Raw genomic sequence first — 18,555 nt, 5'->3', positions numbered from 1 at the left:
CCGCACGGGGAGCTGCCTGCGCTGCCTCTCGCAGACGCGCTTCCCCACCAACGAGTTGCGGTGTGAGTGCAGCGGCGCCCCCTGGCGGCTGCGGGCAGCGATCCCGCCCCCAGCACGCGGCGCGGTCCGGTCCGCCCGGTACCGCCCCGCCGCTTCCCGTGAGGCGGCGCGCGGCGGGCCGGCATGGCGGCGTGCGGCGGGCGGGACCCGCACAGGCTGCGGCCGAGGCCGGCGGTGCGCGGCGAGCCCCGGAGGGACCTCACCGGCGCCCACATCGAGTCCTTCAACTACGCCGTCAGCGAGGGCGTGTACCGCGCCGTGCAGGTCTGCGGCGGGGGGGGGGGGGGTCCCCGGGGGTCTCCCGCAGCGCCTCGCCTCACCTCACCTCACTTCACCTCACCTCACCTCACCCGGTGCCGTTGCAGGATCTGTCGCCGCTGGAGTTCGCGCTGAAGGACAGCCGGGTGTCGCTGGCCGTGGCCGGGGTGTCCATCGCCCCCCCCGCCGTGCCCGCGGGGACGGTGTGCCAGGAGAGGAGGGTGTTCCCCGCCGAGTGCCGCGGCCTCCGCAGCACCTACCGCGGCAGGGTCACGGTAAGTGTCCGGCTGCCGGGGCCCGCTCTCCCGGTCCGCGTATTCCCGCCGCTCCGGGTAGCCCCACGCCGCCGGTCCCGGTCAGAGCCGGCTGAGCCCGACCTTAAAGACCCCTCTGGGTTCGCCTGCCCGGGGGGATTCTGAAGAGCTCCCTCTTAGTCTGAGCGCTGGTGAAGGACGAGCTCAGTGCGCAAACCTCCCTTCAGACCCAGCTCCTCATGGGCCCCATCTCCCCCGTCCATGTGTTCATGGAGCCATAGGATTAGAGAATCAACCAGGTTGGAAAAGCCCTTCAAGATCATCAGTTCCAACCATGCCCCAGCACGGCCAAGGCCACCCCTAACCCATGGCACTGGGGGCCTCGTCTGCACGGTTTGTGAGCACTTCCAGGGCCGGTGACTCCAGCGCTGCCCTGGGCAGCCTGTTCCAATGCCTGACTGCCCTTTGGGGGAGGAATTGTTCCCAATGTCCAGTCTAAACCTCCCCTGGTGCAGCTTGAGGCCGTTTCCTCTTGTCCCATCCCTTGTTCCCTGGGAGCAGAGCCCAGCCCCTCCTGGCTCCATTCTCCTGTCAGGCAGTTGTAGGGAGCGATAAGGTACCCCTGAGCCTTCTCTTCTTGACAGTGTCGAGACCCCCAGGTCCCTCAGCCATTCCCCGTCACATTTGTGCTCCAGGCCCTGCACCAGCTCCGTTGCCCTTCTCTGGCTACGCTCCAGCACCTCAATGTCTCTCTTGTAGTGAGGGGTGCAGAACTGAGCACAGGATTCAAGGTGTGACCTCACCAGTGCCCAGTACAGGGGGATGATTGCTACCCCAGCCTTGCTGCCACACTGGTGCTGTTACAGGCCAGGATGCTTTTGGCCTTCTTGGCTGCCTGGGCACAAGCTGCTCATGTTCAGCATCCCCAGGTCCTTTTCTCCTTAGCAGCTTTCCAGCCACTCTGCCCCAAGCCTGGAGCATTCCATGGGGTTGATGTGGCCTAGGGGCATAACCTGACAGTCAGCTTTGTTGAACCTCACACCATTGGCCACAGCCTGTTGATCCAGCCTGTGCAGATCCCTCTGTAGTCTCTTCCTACCCTCCAGCAGATCAATACTCCCAGACAGCTTGGTGTTGTCAGTGGCTTTCCACAGGACCCTTACCTGTGTTCTTTTCTGTCAGATTTGTTTTGCAGTCAGCCAGCCTGTTTGGAAGACCTTGGAAGGAGACCTGTGTCATCCCAGAGAGTGTGATAATCCCAATCTTGTTTCTGCAGGAATCGAGGTTTCAGAAGCAGTGGTGTTCCGTATTGTAGTTCAGAGCTATAAATTCGCATCATGTGTTCACCATTTTTCTGAATTGCTCTGAAGTTTGCGTAGAGGAGAAGCAGCATCCTCAGCAAATACTTTCCTTTGCACCCAGTGCGAGGGAGGGTTTTGCAGCTTCAGTTGTTTGAATTTTTCTTTGTCAGAGCCTTACAGTGATAAAAGCAGCTGCAAGTGCGGTATCTTATCTGAACATGGGAGTGGGGCAGTTGCATGTTGTTCAGAGTCTTTCCCATGGCTCTGAGATTTTTCTGAGCTAGACATGCTTTATTTTCCGTACCTGAATTATTTCCTATCTTTTGGTTTTTTCCCCAGTGTCTGTTTAATTGTTTTGGGTTTGGTTTTGCTGTGTTTTTTTTTGAACCTGTGTAAATGTTTGCAACAGTTGGAACAAAACTTTTGCTCCCACATTGTGTTTTATCACCTTGTTATGTGCAGTCCAGGAGTCCTGCAGAGCCACTGCCATATCTTGTTACTGTAAATACATCATTTCCTTTCAGACATGTGAAAGATCATTTGTGAACATGTGAAGTGAACAAGTCTTAGCAAGGGTCTGCAGGCTGCAGTGTGGATGGCCTCCCATTGAGCGCTGGTTTTTTCTGCTTTTAACTGTGTGTTAATTTCAGAGGTTTCCTTTCCTATCCCGTGGCTGCCCTTTTCATTTAGGCTGCTCTGTTGGGGGGTCTGAAAGGCTGAGTGGATTGTACCAACATTTTGCTAGCAGCTTCTTTACTTAATTCTGTACTCATATGATCTTCTGTAAACCCATGTTGGCTGTTTTCCAGAGTGCAGTCTTTCTGCCTGTATCTAGTAGTTCTGCTTTTTATTGTATGTCGTTATTACCAGTTTTACAGTGATGGAAGTTAACAGATTGTGGTTACACTAAACATACAGTTAATACAGCAGGAAAGATTAAAAGGTCAACTCCATTTGCTCATTGGTTGCTTTATGTCGTTTCAGGCTGACATCAGCTGGTCAGTGAATGACATGCCGCAAGGGACGATTAAATATCCCCTGGGTTATATTCCAATCATGGTCAAGTCCAAACTATGCAACCTCTATGATCTGTCTCCACAAGAGCTCATGCAGCACCATGAGGAGGAAGAGGTAACAGGGATTTGTTGGTCAGGAAAATCTGCATTTTCAGTTGTCTTCTACAGCTTTTTTTCCTCCCCCCCTCCCAGTAGCACATCAGCTGCTGGTGATTGAATACTCAATTATTTAGTGCTGTATCACTCACGAAAGAGTGAGCAAGCTATGAATCACAATCTACAATGGCATACTGTTGCTGTCCCCTTAGTATGCCACTTGTACCTTTGCTCAGAGTATTACTTGCTACTGAAACACTTTGTGCCTAATGACATATTCTTTGGGGAGCTATAAATTTATCAGTGTTAAGTTTTTATGTGACCAGAAAGAGGTTTTCTGCACTGAAGATTCCTCTGGTTTGAGAACTTCAGAGTATTTACGTAAACATATTTTATTCCTTTAAATTATGGAACATAAAATATGGAACATCCCTTTCCTTGCACTGTGTGCTGCGTTTAGTCTTGATAGTCACTGGCAAGGAGTGCAGCCTTTCCAAATGCGATGCTGAAACATATGTCTTGTTATGTGTTTCATAGTTAAAACATTAGTTTGTTTTTACTGTATGATTCAAGCATTTTTGCCTTTTAATTAAAATGCTGGGTTATGAATTTCTAAGCACATTAAAATAATTCTTCTTCCCCTGCCAGGAAATGGGAGGCTACTTTATAATTAATGGCTTAGAAAAGGTTATTAGGATGCTGATTATGCCCAGGCGAAACTTCCCTCTTGCAATGACAAGACACAAATGGAAAAACAGAGGCCCTGGTTTCACAGAGTATGGTAAGCTGAGCAGTTTCCTGCAGCATCCTGCTTGTAACTACTTGAGGACAAAGAGGAGTGACCATCTAGAGCTGACTTTTGTTAGTTTGGTTTATTGTAGCTCTTGTATAATGTTAATTTTTTTACTGCATAATAGTGCAAGCATGAGGCTGGTGCCTGTTTTGTGGTAGCTGTCTCATCTCCCCATGCTGAGCAAGGCAACTGTATTGCAGTACATGTAACCTTTTGTTATGTGGAAGGTGACTTCAGTAGAAGTTAGTGTAAACTACTGTTTGTCTCTTTGAATTTGCTTATCCATACTTCGAGATGGTAGATTTAGTTGATGCGAAGGAGATGAACCAGATTCTTGGTTGTCCCATTCCTGTGTCATGTATACTCAGTAAAAGGAGTTTAAAGTTGAATTAAGCCAGAAATTCACAGTTTAAACTCGGGTGCTACCAGCTGCTGACTTGACTGGACTGTGCTGCTGAAGCACACGCTGTAATTCCAGAGTAATGAATTCTGAGGCACTGCCAATTTAAATGGTCTCATTTGGTTTTATTTTGTCCTGCAGTGGTACAGGGGCAAGCATTGGACAAGACAGGAAATCCTGCCAAAGTGGTACCACCCGGGCTCAGAGATACGAAAACTTCACCCACAGGGCAATTAGGAAGATTACTTATGCATTGCTGAATCTTCCAGCAGAGGTTACAGACAGAATAGTTGTAGGCTTGGGGGTTGGATTTTCTCTTTATGCATCTTCCAAGCCCCTCAGTGAGCATGCTGGCCATACTGAGGCATTTGTGCACTAAGAGCTGAATTGAGCTGGTGTATTTCTTTGAAATGCTAGACTGATGCTGAAACTAGTGATCTGCCTTGTATTCTCAGCCACCAAGTACCAAAGTTTCTCTGATGGTTTGTCTCATACCTGCTCAGACATACCACAGCAATGCAGCCAGTTAGGTTTGTACAGCTCACATTGGTCTTTGCTTGTGTTCATTTTTGCAGGAGTGGTGATGCACTGTGTTAAGGATGAGCACACTGCAATAAATATGAACCTTCACTACTTGGAAAATGGCTGTGTCATGGTAAACTTCATTTTTCAGAAAGAGTTGTTCTTCCTTCCCTTGGGATTTGCTCTGAAGGTAAATAATTAATGCTCTTGCTTTCTGTGTTGAATAAATATGGAAGTTTTGCTAAGCATTTTTATTTAATGGGAAGAAGCTAATTGTGTAGTAAGTATGTTTACTCATCTTTGCTATGCTGGCTGAAGAACTGTAGTTCAAGCCAAGCCTATGCCTGTAATGTAACACTTGGCTGCAGCAGAGGAAGTGTGCTCAGGGTCAGGAGAAGAGAGGGTGCATAGATTTTGCTGATGAATACTCTGGATGAATAGCTCTTGGAGGGTGGAAGAGTTTGCCACCTAATATGAAAGATCACCCAATATAAGAGGATGTGGAGCTGTTAGAGTGAGAGCATAGGAGGCCACCCACATGCTTCCAGGGCTGGAGCAGCTCTGCTCTGGAGCCAGGCTGAGAGAGCTGGAGTTGTTCCGCCTGGAGAAGAGAAGGTTCCTTAAGGGGAGACCTTAGAGCAGCTTCCAATGCCTAAAGGGGTGACAAGAAATCTGAAGAGGGGCTTTTGACAAGGGCCTGTGGCGACAGGACAAGGGGGAATGGCTTTAACCTGACAGAGGGGAGACTGAAATGAGACATTAGGAGGAAATTCTTCCCTGTGAGGGTGCTGAGGCCCTGGCACAGGGTGCCCAGAGAAGCTGTGGCTGCCCCATCCCTGGCAGTGTTCAAGGCCAGGTTGGACAGGGCTTGGAGCATTCTGATCTAGTGGAAGGTGTCCCTGCCCATGGCAGGGGGTTGGAACTGCATGAGCTTTAAGGTCCCTTCCATCCCAAACCCTTCTGGGATTCTTTAAACCTGCTGTATTCATTTCACTGTTGCATAATGCATTACACTTTTTCTTCACTGCTTTTCTTAAACTTCTGTTTCAGCAAAAGTAGTTACCAACAGTAGCTGATTACCTGTTGTATTAACATGTAGAGGATTTGTACTGATTTTCTGGTAGTTCGTGAGATCTCTGGCTAAGCAGGCCCTGTTGTCTGAAGTTCAGAATCTTCCATAAGCAGTCACTCTGTGGGTGTGCATCCCTGCATCAGTCGAGCTCAGTTCTGTTCTGGTTTCCTGTGGCAAGTCCAGGTCCTATTGAGGCAGACTGCTGCTACTGCAGCCCCACTGCTCCTCTGTTATGGCTAGAATTCTGGTTTCTTCTTGTGTAATCATCCCAGCTCTTTCCTCTTGTTCCTGCTGGACAAGAGGCAGGACGTGCTCTGGCAGTATTCTGGTTGTATGTGTCATGATCAAGCAGCAGAACTGGGTTTACATTGCTTCCTTTCTGCCTTAAAAGTCTGCTTAAAGATGAGGCACATTTGTCAGTAAATACAGAATTAACTGATGGACAAAATATTTGCTTAACCCTGATGTAAAGATATTAGGAAGCAATTGTAATGTCGGAGGCTGCAAGTTCGGGGTTTTTTTTTTTCCCAAGAGTCTCATTGGATTGGGAATACTTGTAATCATCATCAGGGTATGAATATCCCCTGCATTACTCACTGTCTAAGCACCTCAACCCCACAGCATTTTTCACTCTGCATGTGGAAGGTTATTTCCAGAGGACTGAAAACCTAAATCAGTGGGGTGCCCTTGTTCTTTTGCTGTATTTTATGGACAGATGTTGCTATGCCTTTTTTTTTTCTGATCCGATACACCTCTGTCTTTCAGGCATTAGTTAATTTCCCAGACTACCAGATTTTTGAAGAGTTGGCCAAGGGAAGGGAAGATGACACCTTTTATGTGAACTGCGTTACTGAGATGATGAGAGCAGTGGTGGATGCAGGCTGTCATACGCAGCAAAATGTCCTCGAATACCTGGGAAAGAGCTTCAGAGTAAAACTCAACCTCCCTGAGTGGTACAGCAACGAGCAGGCTGCAGATTTCATTTTGAAGTATGTTTGTATGCATGTAGGAGTGTGTGATTTGGTGTAATTGTATTGAAATTGCAAGCAGATTTAAAAGTTCTCTGCCATATTACTTCGGTACAGTTTTCATGTGCATTTGTAAAACCAGTGGCCAGTTTCTGATGGCACTTCAGGATGCTGATAATCTGTACTTGTGGTGTTCAGAAATACTTATTTTAATGGATTGACACAAGTATCCCCAAAATAGTTTTGGGAGAGGGTGTCAGTTGTTATTTAGAGGTGATTTTCTGAAGTATTTGATGAAAAATGTTAAGGAAGAGAAGGTAGGTGACTGAGGCCCTGTTTGTTTAACATAAATGCTGCAATTTGTGGCACTTCATCAGTTTCACACAGTTGCTGACAACTCTGATGACCGTTACATTGATCTTTTAAAATGGTAGAAATTGGATGCTTTAAAATCTTGCTTCTTCCATGGAATAAGTTTGAAAGGAATGGAAGAGCTGGCTGTGAGCCTGTCAGTGTGGCAGGCATTCAGCTAGTTTCTTCTTCTGGTAAAAGTAGGTGTAAGCTTTTCGAGAGGTTCTTTTAGCGCATGAAAAGGATCATTTGGGAGGATGTACTTGTAAATAGGGGGTGGTCATGTGGCTGGAAACCCAAAGGCAGCCTTCAGGTGCCTCAGAGGGTGCTTTAATATCCAGAGACCAGTTGATGAAGACCAGCAGTGGAGATGTAGACTTTCTGTGGCAAGGCACTGATAGTGTAAACAGTAATGTTTTGTGATTTGCTGCTAGCTGCCAGCTCAGATTTCTGTGCATGTGTGTGAATATGTGCATGTATATGATTAATGTCATAGCTACTGTAAAATAACCTTCAAACCTCATCCTTTGGCTGGTCCTGACTGGAATACCCGCTACATAAACTGTATACTTACAAGGACATCTAACATGGAAGTGTGTAAAATCAACCTTTCACAAAGTTTACCTATATGCTTAACAAAACTAGCACCTTAAGATTAGAGGATCATTTTATGGCTCAGTTTCTGGGGGTTTTGTATTATTTCTTGGTATTTTCATACAATACTAAGGGCAGCTGGAAAAGCCTGTGCCTTGTTGGGCCTTTTAGCAAAAAAAAAAAAAAGCCAACTTGGTTTGTGATAGTTGAGGAGAAACTTGAAGACCAGCTAGCATGAAGAGATGGTGTTAGTTATCTTCCTCTTTCCCTCCAGCAAGTGTATCTGCATCCACCTGACAAACAGAACAGAAAAGTTCTACCTCCTCTGCATGATGACCCAGAAGCTGTATGCCTTTGCCAAAGGGGAGTGCATGGAGGATAATCCAGACAGTCTGATGAACCAAGAAGTGCTTACCCCAGGACAGCTTTTCCTTATGTTTTTGAAGGTAAGGTCTTACAGGGTTTAAGCATGTGAATGTCATGGTCATGTGGTCCAGGCACGACAGTGACCATGGGGACAGGAGAAGTGCAGGAGCCAGGCTGAAGAGCAGGAAGCCTGGATATGCTATGTACGCTTGAGAGAGTGCTGGAGGTAGTGTAGGCAGGCAGTGAGTTGAGGAAGGCTTGTGTGTCTCAGTATAAGGTATTCAGTACGCTGAAGAAAAGCCTGTACAAAACCTGCCTTGAAGAGCTTTGTAGCCTTCCAGATCAAATCAGAGTGCCCCATTCAGAGTGGGAGTCTGAGGAAAGAGGAATACTGGTCTCTCCGGTGTTTTAAGAGGGTTTTGAAACAGCATGCTCCTGTTGCATCATTTCATACAGGCGTGGTAAAGCTCTGTCTGGTTCTGGTGTCACTGCTGTTTCATGTGGCAAATGTGCAAGAGAATAACTTTCCCCATCTTCCAGAAGTGATGATTCATAATACTGTCATCACTGTCCCATCTTGAAATTCCTTTACAGATCAGGAAGTTGATAGCAGGCTTCTGACTTACATAGTGAATTTCTTAGTAGTCATTTAAATATGTGGTTTCCTGGTCTATTTCAATTCAGTATTCAGTTTATTTCTAGGGATTCCTCATTTTAGGATGCCGGGAGGAAATGTTCTTGTTCAGAAGCTAGACTCTCCCATGAAAATCACTGTGGAATTGTGTACATGTAACTGATGTAGAGTTCTAAACTGAGCCTTTATTTTCCTGTTTTAAATGCGAATCTTTCACTTTTCAACCATAGGAGAGGCTTGAAAGCTGGTTGCAATCTGTTAAGTTCGTTTTGGAGAAAAGAGCAGAAAAGGCTGATGTCAGCATAAACGCAGACAGCTTGGTGAAGGCTTTCAGCCTGGCCACAGACTTTACCAAGCCATTTGAGTACCTTCTTGCAACTGGTAACCTGCGATCTAAAACAGGTAAATCTTCAGGCTTAAGAAGCCTTTTTCCCTTCTAAACAGAATGAGAAACAACATAAAACTGAGCTCTTAACTCAAAACAACTGCTTGTATGCAGATATTGTGTATGCAGACTAAATTAGGGGAAGTGGTTAAGGAAAAGGATAGTTGAGGAAAAAGGCAAGATACCTCCTCAAGCACAGACTTCATGCATGGTATAAAAAGCCTCTATGCAGATAAATAGTTGAAATTAAATTTACCATCATCTAAAAGAGCAACCATATTAAGATTTGTTTCCCCAAGGATTATCTCCTCTTAGAAGGTGCAGTGTAAGACAAAGAAGGGGCATTTGTTTTATCAGGACTGCCCCATTGGTCATGTGAGAGAAACTGCTTTGCTAATGTGTATTTCAAATTGACCTGGTGCGTCCATGAAGTGTCCAGTGTGATGCTGTTGGGCTGGAATGCCCACTAGAAAATAAGGTGAGAAGGCCATGGAATTCCAGTAAAACATATACTAGCTGCAGATCCCCAGGTTGCTTCCCTGGGTATGACTTTCCCATGTTCCTGAAAGGAGTTAGATTTTGAGCAATAGCTTGGAATTTAAAGTCTCTCAGCATTTTGCATGTCACGGAGTTGCCTGTGCTCAAGTAGCAGCATGTGTGCCTTCTGCTGCTGGGATCTTGCGTGAGGACTTTTAGGGCTTGTCGGTGAAAACCAAGAAACTGCTCTGTAACATCACACTCTATCTGATAAAGCTGGCTGACACCTGACATAAATCTCACTTCTGTTCCCAAGGCCTGGGCATGTTACAGGACAGCGGTCTGTGTGTGGTGGGAGACAAGCTGAATTTTGTCCGGTACCTCTCCCACTTCCGCTGCATACACAGAGGAGCCGCCTTTTCCCAGATGAGAACTACAACTGTCCGCAAGCTGCTGCCTGAGTCCTGGGGCTTCCTATGCCCTGTGGACACTCCAGATGGGGAACCCTGCGGGCTCATGAACCACATGACAGCTCTGTGCGAAATAGTGACCGAGATGGTGCCTGTGAGGGACATCCCACCTTTGTTATGTTCCCTGGGTATGTTTTACTGGCTTGATCATTTAGTGCAGCAAGCTTCCTTTATACCTTTCTGCCCTGCACACCCATATGTGGGAAGGCTTCTCCAGCTTTCACCAGAGAAGGTGAAATCAACTTAAACCTGTACTTACTGTGCTGCTTCTTAGTGATAAGTAGCACGTTGATTTTGCAGGCATGTTGACCTTTTGGAGAGTGTAAAGTTCAATGTAAATGTCTCTTAACTGCCTGGCGTGGAGTGAAGATGTTCATGAAGCACAAAGAATTGCACAACACAAGCTCTGAGAAACTGGACCAAGCAGGCACTTTCTAATGCTGCTGGTGACTTGAATTAAACTGTAGCTCACTTGTGTTGACCACGATAACGGAAATCCTTATTCCACTCAGGAAAACAGGCAGGGCAATTGCATTCTTAATTGTGCATCTCTTGTATTTTCCATCTGCAACTTTGCCCTGTAGGTCTGAATTTTTGGCTGTCTCAGAAAGCTCTTTGGTGCACCCTGGAGCTTCCTGCAAACACAACTCCTGTGTTCTGTCTGCTTTTCTGGGCTGTTCCTTCTACCAATGCCTCTTCCCACAGGTGTCACCCCCCTGGATGCGACTCCAAGCAAGCCTTATGCCGAGTGCTACAGAGTTGTGTTGGATGGCTCTGTGGTGGGCTGGGTAGAGTGGGACCTGGCTTCTGAGATTGCAGAAACCCTCCACCGGTTCAAGGTTGTCTTGTTTAAAATGCTTTAAAACGCTTAGCTAATAAGCGTGCTCAATATGCAGCAGTCAAAAATAGGCATGTTTGGGACTCTTCTTTCTTGTTTGAATGTGACCCAGCACGTTGTCTTTGGCATTATGTTGGTACTGGAGTGCGCTTTTATGGTTTTCCTGTTTATATCCTTATGTTTGGTCTGTTGCTTTGTGAAGTCATGATTTTGGAGAAGGAATTCTTCTCAAAGATGGACAAACTCTGTCCTTTTCTTGAAGTATTTGTAAAATCTCCACCATTTTATATCAGCAACTACACCTGTGGTTGACATTTGCGTTGTGTATCCTGTGGGATGCAGCTTAACTTAAACCAGTGCTGGTTTGTGTTTCTAAATTGATATTTCTTTGCACAAACAGATGACACAAGAGAAGAGGTTTCCTGCTCGAGCGGAAGTGGTCCTTATCCCAATGACAGGAAAACCCAGTCTGTATCCTGGGTTGTTCATTTTTACTACCCCTTGCCGAATGGTGCGGCCTGTCAGGAATGTGTTCTATGGAAGGAATGAATGGATTGGTACTCTGGAACAGGTGGGGATTGAATATTTCCTTTGTAAAGCACTGATTGTTACAGAGGTACCTGGCATCAAAAACAGAGTTTTGGAAAATACTTGTGAAGGGAACTGAAGATGGTCCATGAGGAGCTTGTGTTGAAGAGCTGCCATAGGTGGCAAAAGGGTTTTCACACTTCCTGCTGAGTGGCTTCTCATGTATGTTGTAGCTGGGCTGTAGGGATCTTCTCGAGAGACTGCTCTTAGTGAAGCTTTGGAGATGCAGGATTGCTGTGTTGCGTGTACTGTCTCATCTCATTTTACATCGTGTTCTTCAAATTGCCCCTGGGTAGGCAAGCAGTGGATGATGGGGAACTGGCCCATTTGGAACAATTAAAGTGGGAGACAGGAAGGAGGACACATTACTGCAGTTTTGTATTTCCAGACTTGCTTTCCTTGCAGCTGGTCTGTGATTGTGATAGGCAGTTTAACAGCTGTCTGATATTTGTCTTGCCTGCTAATACTCTGAGGTGCGGGCAGTGACCACAGCTAAACCTGAAGTGGATAAAAAGACATCAGAGGCAGCATTGTGTTGCTGCCTTTCCTTTAAAAGAAGGAAGTGAATGAGCATTGTCCAATTTGATGCTTGCAGATCTTCATGAATGTGGCCACAGTAGAGTCAGAGGTGATACCTGGAATAACCACTCACCTGGAGCTCTTCCCTCACAGCATTCTGAGTGTGGTGGCCAACCTCATTCCCTTCTCTGACCACAACCAAAGTCCTCGAAACATGTACCAGTGCCAGATGGGTAAGTGCTGTAGTTCCTAATGCTGCAAGTCTCTGGGCAAGAAAGAGAGTAAAAAAATCTCTTGTATGTCTATTCCAGTGTGTCTTCCTGCATTCCCAAATAAAAGCTCTTTCCAGCTGTTGTTTCAACATTAAGGTTGATGAACAGCCTTTGGTTTTTTTTCATGTCAAAGTAAATGAAGTCAAGTTCATCATTCTGGCTGCCTTCTGGTGGGCATTCTAGGCTGTTGCAGCCACAGAATAATACCATCAGCTGGGCTGGAAAAGACTTTCAAGATCATCAGGTCCAGCCATCCCCCAGCACTGCCAAGGCCACCCCTAACCCATGGCACTGAGGGCCTCATCTACGTAATTTGTGAACACTTCCAGGGACGGTGATTCCAGCCCTGCCCTGGGCAGCCTGTTCCAATGCCTGACTGCCCTTTGGGGAAGGAATTGTTTCCAATATCCAGTCTAAACTGCTTGAGGCAGTTGCTTGAGGCTGCCTGGTGCAACCTGAGGTCATTTATTCTCTTGTCCTATCTGTTGTTCCTTGGGAGCAGAGCCCAGCCCCCTCCTGGCTCCATCCTTCTTTCAGGCAGTTGTAGAGAGCGATAAGGTCCCCCCTGAGCCTTCTCCAGGCTAAACCCCCTAGGTCCCTCAGCTGTTCCTCATCATACTTGTGCTCCAGGCCCTGCACCAGCTCCATTGTGCTTCAGTAAGTTTTGTTTGTTTTTCCTTACTTTGATATTGTTGATCACACAGACAAGCAAAGGGCACTGCACCAGCTGTGTCATGGTGTTAGTGTCTGACAGCTGTGCTGCCAGCAGTCCTCTCTTCCCCACAGCCAACAGAGGTTAACTGACTTCTGACTGGTGGGTACAGTAGATGCTCTGCAGTACTCAGGGTGAGGTTTCCTTGCCACCTGTCTTCACTGAGCAACTGCTGTCTTGATACAGCAGCTGTTGAGAGGAGAGTTGCCAGGCATCTGTTGCAAGAGCATACAGCACTGTGGCAACACAATAGGGTTTTTTTTTTCCTGACAGATACTTGACAAAGATTTAAACTGACTGATTTGGTTGTCTGAAAGAAGTAGGGATAGGATCTGAGGCCTTTAGAGACATGGTTTAGTGTTGGGCTTGGCAGTCCTGGGTTAAGGGTTGGACTCTATGATCTTACAGGTCTTTTTCCAACCCAACTGATTCTATCTAGTAGGGTTTCAGTCAGTTGAGGTGCAAGTGATGTGCAAGAAGCTTATTAAAACCAAAAAAAGTCAAGCTGAGAGAAAGCGTGTGGGTAGGGAGTTTGGGAGAACAGATCTCATTACTTTGATAGCATCACTGGTGTATTACATTTGTGACATTAGCAGAAAGATGTCCATAAACTGCTACTACTTTTTCATACTTTTCTGAAGTAGCAATGTGACAGTTGCTTTCCTTGCCAGTACATTTCTACTGCACAAGGAAACACTTTTCTGGCCTGGACATATGTAAGGTGTGCCTCACTAGGGGAAACTCTGGGCAGCAAAAACCCAAACCGAACCATACCAACCTCATTGGAGATTTTGGAATTGCAGGAAAGACACAAAATTACAACTAGTCCTTAGGAAATTCTGTGAAAGGAATTGAGTGTTGTGGTTCATAGAACCTTTTATAGCTGGACTTTGGGCAGTTACTAACTTGGGTCCAAGAGTTTTAAGATTGGTTACCCCTCTACATTGTAAGTATTTCCAGCTTTCTTCTTAACCAGATACATGGGGAATGAAACACAGATTAACTTTGAATTGATCCTGGATAAATGCACCTTTCTTTATAGGAAAGCAAACCATGGGGTTTCCAGTTTATAACTACAAGGATCGCTCAGATAACAAGCTGTACCACCTTCACACTCCCCAGAGCCCCCTGGTGCGGCCCAGCATGTATGATTATTATGGGATGGACAGCTATCCAGTTGGCACCAATTCGATTGTGGCTGTCATCTCCTACAGTGGCTATGACATGGAAGATGCAATGGTAAAGCACTGAAGGAGAACTCCTGCTGTCCTGTAAAGGATGGGGGGGACTGGGAGGAAGGGTGGTACCTCACTGAGGAGAGCCTGTTTTCTGCTTCTGCTAGTCCACAGACTCTGTAAATACATATGTTAGGAGCACAGCAATTAAGTGTTGTTACAGCAGGTAATGCTGGAGGTAATGAGAGTAGAGTGGAGCTCCCTTGGGCAAGGCACTGAGACATACTGGGGTTCCAGGAGGTTTGGGCCTTTTGGAACAGTGACTTGCTGGGAGGCTTTCTTTAGGAAAGCAATGTTAAAAAGGTGAGCATCAGATCAGAATGGAAATGCTTTTTGTGTTGCAGTTACCATCAAGTCTTTAACAAGCTTTTGTTGTTTCTTTGTAGATCGTGAACAAATCTTCCTGGCAGAGAGGGTTTGCCTATGGAAGCGTTATCAAGATGGAGAGCATTGACCTTTCCCTTAAAGCCAGCAGGGCAGGTGATAATTTAGTCTTTGGCATCAAGCCTGGTGACCCAAACGTTACGGAGAAGTTGGATGCTGATGGACTGCCTTTTGTTGGCTCCATCCTACAGCCTGGGGACCCCTTCTACAGCTTCATGAACCTAAACACAGGGGAGACCTTCACTGTGTACTATTCGTAAGTACAGCTTGTCCCCCTTGGCTCCACGCACCAGTCTGAGAGCAGCTGGTCCTGATGAGCTGCAGTATCTTCTCCTCCAGATGTTCCGTTCTCTCCTCACATGATAGTGTCCATGTCCTGACAGAGGGAGTGTGAAGTTCATGTTGTAGCTGACTCCCATCCATGTGTCATGGCTTTTCTCTAAGCCAGTGTACGCTGCAGAGCTTCTAATCCCAGGAGGAGACTCTGAGGCCAGTAAAAAGAAAGAGCTTGCAGAAATGTTTCACGGTCTCCGAGGACTCTTCCCCTGCCCAACCCCTGCAGTTATTTTCTGTAGCTTCTTATGAATTGATTCACATGAAGGCTTCTGTTTAACAAGAAACACAGCCAAAAAAACACCAAACAGAAAACCAAAACAAAGTGCCTGATCCCAGAGACTTGCCAGAAAAAACTTGTAAGCAAAGTTAGATTAGATATTAGGAAGAAATTCTTCTAAGGGTGGTGAGGCAGTGGCACAGGGTGCCCAGAGAAGCTGTGGCTGCCCCATCCCTGGCAGTGTTCAAGGCCAGGTTGGACGGGGCTTAGAGCAACCTGGTCTAGTGGAAGGTGTCCCTGCCCGTGGCAGGGAGTTGGAAGTGGATGAGCTTTAAGGTCCCTTCCAACCCAAACCATTCTAGGATTCTAAGTTGTTACAGCATTAGGGGCTCGAAGAGCATTTCTATTAACACTGCAGCTTCCAAACTGCTAGTGTATTAAAACGTGTCAACTACATCCCTTCCTCCACCCTGGAATATTTCAGGGATAAGTTCTGTCAGATTGTTCTTGAACTTCCACTGACAGAGGGAAGGCTGCTGAGGCTTTCATTTAAACTCTCTTAATTCTTTCAGGAAAGGGAAACAAAAGCATTGACAAACCCGTATATTTAAGTGCATCCTGCGCTCTGTACTTCAGGCCTTATATGTGTCTCTCTACAGCATTGATAGAGTGAGGATAATGCTGCGTAGCATTATGGAGGCAAATCAGTTTGAGAAGAACTTGAGTAACACACTAAGTGGTCTTACTGGAAAAGCTGTTGTTTGTCGCTCTAACAGTGCCTTAGGTGCACAGGAGACTGCTGTGGATGACTGCTCAGTCATCCTGGTTGTAGAGCAGAGCAGGGAGATTCAGCACATGGTAGTGGGGATGTGGAAGCTCAGCTTTGTCCTTGCCCTTGTGGAGCCCTTAAGCTTTCTCACCCTACGCTTCTGCTCCCAGCTGTCTTGGGGCAGCCCAGCCTTAGTTCAGGTTCCTTATCCAGAGAGACATTTTACTTCTACTCTCCAGCTTTTGTTCATTCTTGGTCCAAATCTGATTATTATTTAGAATTCCTATAAAGACATGAGGTTCCCAGCTCTCAGTGCTGGCTCCTGCCCCCCATCTGCCAAAAAAATCCCCCAGCTCCTTCAGGGAGAAGGGCTGCTGCCTTAACATAAAGCACATGGCACTGGGATGCAGTTTGTCAGATAAAGTAGGATACAGATAAACCAGGTTCAAATGATCTTTATTTTAAATCACCTGGAAGTTGTAGCTGTGCTTATAGTATGAGAAAAAGCAATTTAATGGCACTTTTGTGATGCCACTGTATTGCTTCCTTGCCCTCATGCTCGTGCAGTCTGATTGCCCTGGCTACTGAGTCGTACTTTTCCAGAATGGTAAATTAGCTCCCTGACCCCTTTGCTGTGGTTGTTTTTCCCACCTACACAGGAGTAAGGAAGTTGGCATTGTGGACAACGTCAGGTTATGCAGCAACGACCGTGGCACTGGGAAGTTCAAGAAGGTCTGTATCACCGTCAGGGTTCCCCGGAATCCAACCATTGGAGACAAATTCGCCAGCCGTCATGGACAGAAAGGTATCCTGAGCCAGCTCTGGCCAGTGGAGGACATGCCCTTCACAGAGAACGGGATGGTTCCAGACATCCTCTTCAACCCTCACGGCTTTCCCTCCCGCATGACCATTGGAATGTTAATCGAGAGCATGGCGGGGAAGTCGGCAGCGCTGCACGGTGTCTCCTATGACGCCACTCCCTTCACCTTCACGGAGAAGAACTCTGCCCTGAAGTACTTTGGTGAGACTTTAGTGAGTGCTGGTTATAACTTCTTCGGGACAGAAAAGATGTACAGTGGCATCAGCGGCCTGGAGCTGGAGGCAGAGATCTTTGTGGGAGTGGTGTACTACCAGCGCCTGCGCCACATGGTCTCAGACAAGTTCCAGGTGAGGACAACGGGGCCCCGAGACGCTGTCACCAACCAGCCTGTCAAGGGGAGGAATGTGGAAGGTGGGATTCGCTTCGGTGAGATGGAACGAGACGCTTTGCTGGCTCACGGCACCTCCTTCTTGCTTCAAGACCGGCTGTTCAACTGCTCCGATGGCTCCATCGCCTATGTCTGCACGAGCTGCGGCAGCATGACATCTCCTGTGCTGGAGAAACAGTCTCACTCCTCCTCCATGCCAAGCAGCAGGAGGTACTCCTGCTCTGTCTGCAGCGGGGTGGACTCCATCGAGGTGGTCCCTGTGCCCCACGTCTTCCGGTACTTCGTGGCAGAGCTGGCAGCCATGAACATAAAAACAAAGCTCAACGTGGAGTAGCTCTGTCCCCGGGCACGGCGATGCTGCTGCTGCTGCTGGCAAGGAGGAAGCGCAGGTCAGTCCTGCCTCTGCCCCAGTGCGGGTTTCAAGTGTTAAGTCAGTTCTCAGGTTCTTCAACGTTTGCAAGATTAATTTGGTGTTGGTATTGCGACGGGGCGGTCGCTGAGCTGTGTGGTGAGGAAACACAGCTCTGCTGAAGTTCATTTGCACTTCCTAAAGGATCACGGGCACCAGGCGTAAGGAAATCAAGCGATATTACTGCTCCCACCAGGCTGCTGCGTTGAGAGCGGTGCGGGTTCTTCGTTCTCCGAGCGCTGGCTGCAGCTGCAAAGATGAAGAAGTCATAAAACAGCATGAAGTGAATGCTGGAAATTATGGAAAGAAAAAGAGATAAGCTTTTGGTTTTTGGAGAAAAATCTTTGCAAAACGTATGCCTGAACGATGGGTACGTGTTGAAGTGATCAGACATGTTTTACTTTGCTTTCTTTCAATACCATGTGCCTTGAAACTCATGAAGAACAAGGCACCGACTTTAACCGCGTGAAGCTGCAGCCTTGACCCCAAGAGACCAGCGTGGCCAAGCCAGGCCTGACCCGAGGAGCATTTGGTGTCGCTGCGCCCAGCGCCTGGCTTGGTGCAGCACCGCAGGTGGCGTTTTGGTGCGTTGGCTGAAGCAAGCAGCAAGCAGAAGGCTTTCCAGCCCGGCTGCAGCGCTGGAACGCACGGACACGGTGGGACGGGAGCTCGCCGCCGTGCCCTGCTGCAGCTGCTTTCCCCGGCCGCGGAGCTGTGTGCCCGTTAAAGAGTTCTTTTGTACGTTTCTAATCACCTGTGTGCTGAGCCGTGCTGGGGGCCGCGGGTGAGGACGGGCTCCGTGGGGCGCCCTTCCCAGGGCTTGGCTGGCGGCGGCAGGCGGGAGGCGGTGGGGGTGTCCCCGGTGGGCGAGGCCCGGGGCCGCCGCACCCCCGGCGGCTCCTGCCCGCTCTGCACCAGCCGCAGCACCTCGGCGAAGGACGGGGCGGGCGGCGGCGCGGCGGGGCCCGGGCCCGGGCCTTGCTCCATGGCATGGACACGGGGCGGATGGACCGTACCACCGCGGCGGGGGGGGGGCGGCGGGCGCTACCAT

At 47.8% G+C, this 18,555-nt stretch overlaps 2 protein-coding genes across 2 annotated transcripts; one reads left to right on the top strand and one right to left on the bottom strand.

Annotated features, from left to right (window-relative positions):
* Positions 1-169: 169 nt before the first annotated feature.
* POLR1B (RNA polymerase I subunit B) lies at positions 170-18,063 on the top strand. The gene is made up of 15 exons (XM_065679557.1): positions 170-324; positions 426-593; positions 2,858-3,004; positions 3,634-3,766; positions 4,754-4,890; positions 6,538-6,761; positions 7,960-8,131; positions 8,916-9,087; positions 9,864-10,145; positions 10,723-10,856; positions 11,256-11,426; positions 12,039-12,195; positions 13,989-14,185; positions 14,568-14,821; positions 16,547-18,063. Exons 1-15 carry the CDS (start codon positions 184-186, stop codon positions 17,427-17,429), a joined length of 3,372 nt encoding a protein of 1,123 aa, XP_065535629.1. The 5' UTR covers positions 170-183; the 3' UTR covers positions 17,430-18,063.
* On the bottom strand, positions 16,328-18,540 carry C5H6orf226 (chromosome 5 C6orf226 homolog). Its single transcript, XM_065679562.1, has 2 exons — positions 18,259-18,540; positions 16,328-17,753 (listed from the first exon to the last, which is right to left on the bottom strand). The coding sequence occupies exons 1-2, from the start codon at positions 18,489-18,491 to the stop codon at positions 17,675-17,677; spliced, it is 312 nt and encodes a 103-aa protein (XP_065535634.1). The 5' UTR covers positions 18,492-18,540; the 3' UTR covers positions 16,328-17,674.
* Between the last annotated feature and the right edge of the window lie 15 nt (positions 18,541-18,555).

Source organism: Lathamus discolor, chromosome 5 (genome assembly GCF_037157495.1).
Source record: "Lathamus discolor isolate bLatDis1 chromosome 5, bLatDis1.hap1, whole genome shotgun sequence".
Lineage (NCBI taxonomy): Eukaryota > Metazoa > Chordata > Aves > Psittaciformes > Psittacidae > Lathamus > Lathamus discolor.
Note: the sequence above shows the minus strand (reverse complement) of the source record. Positions and strands in the feature narration are given on the sequence as shown.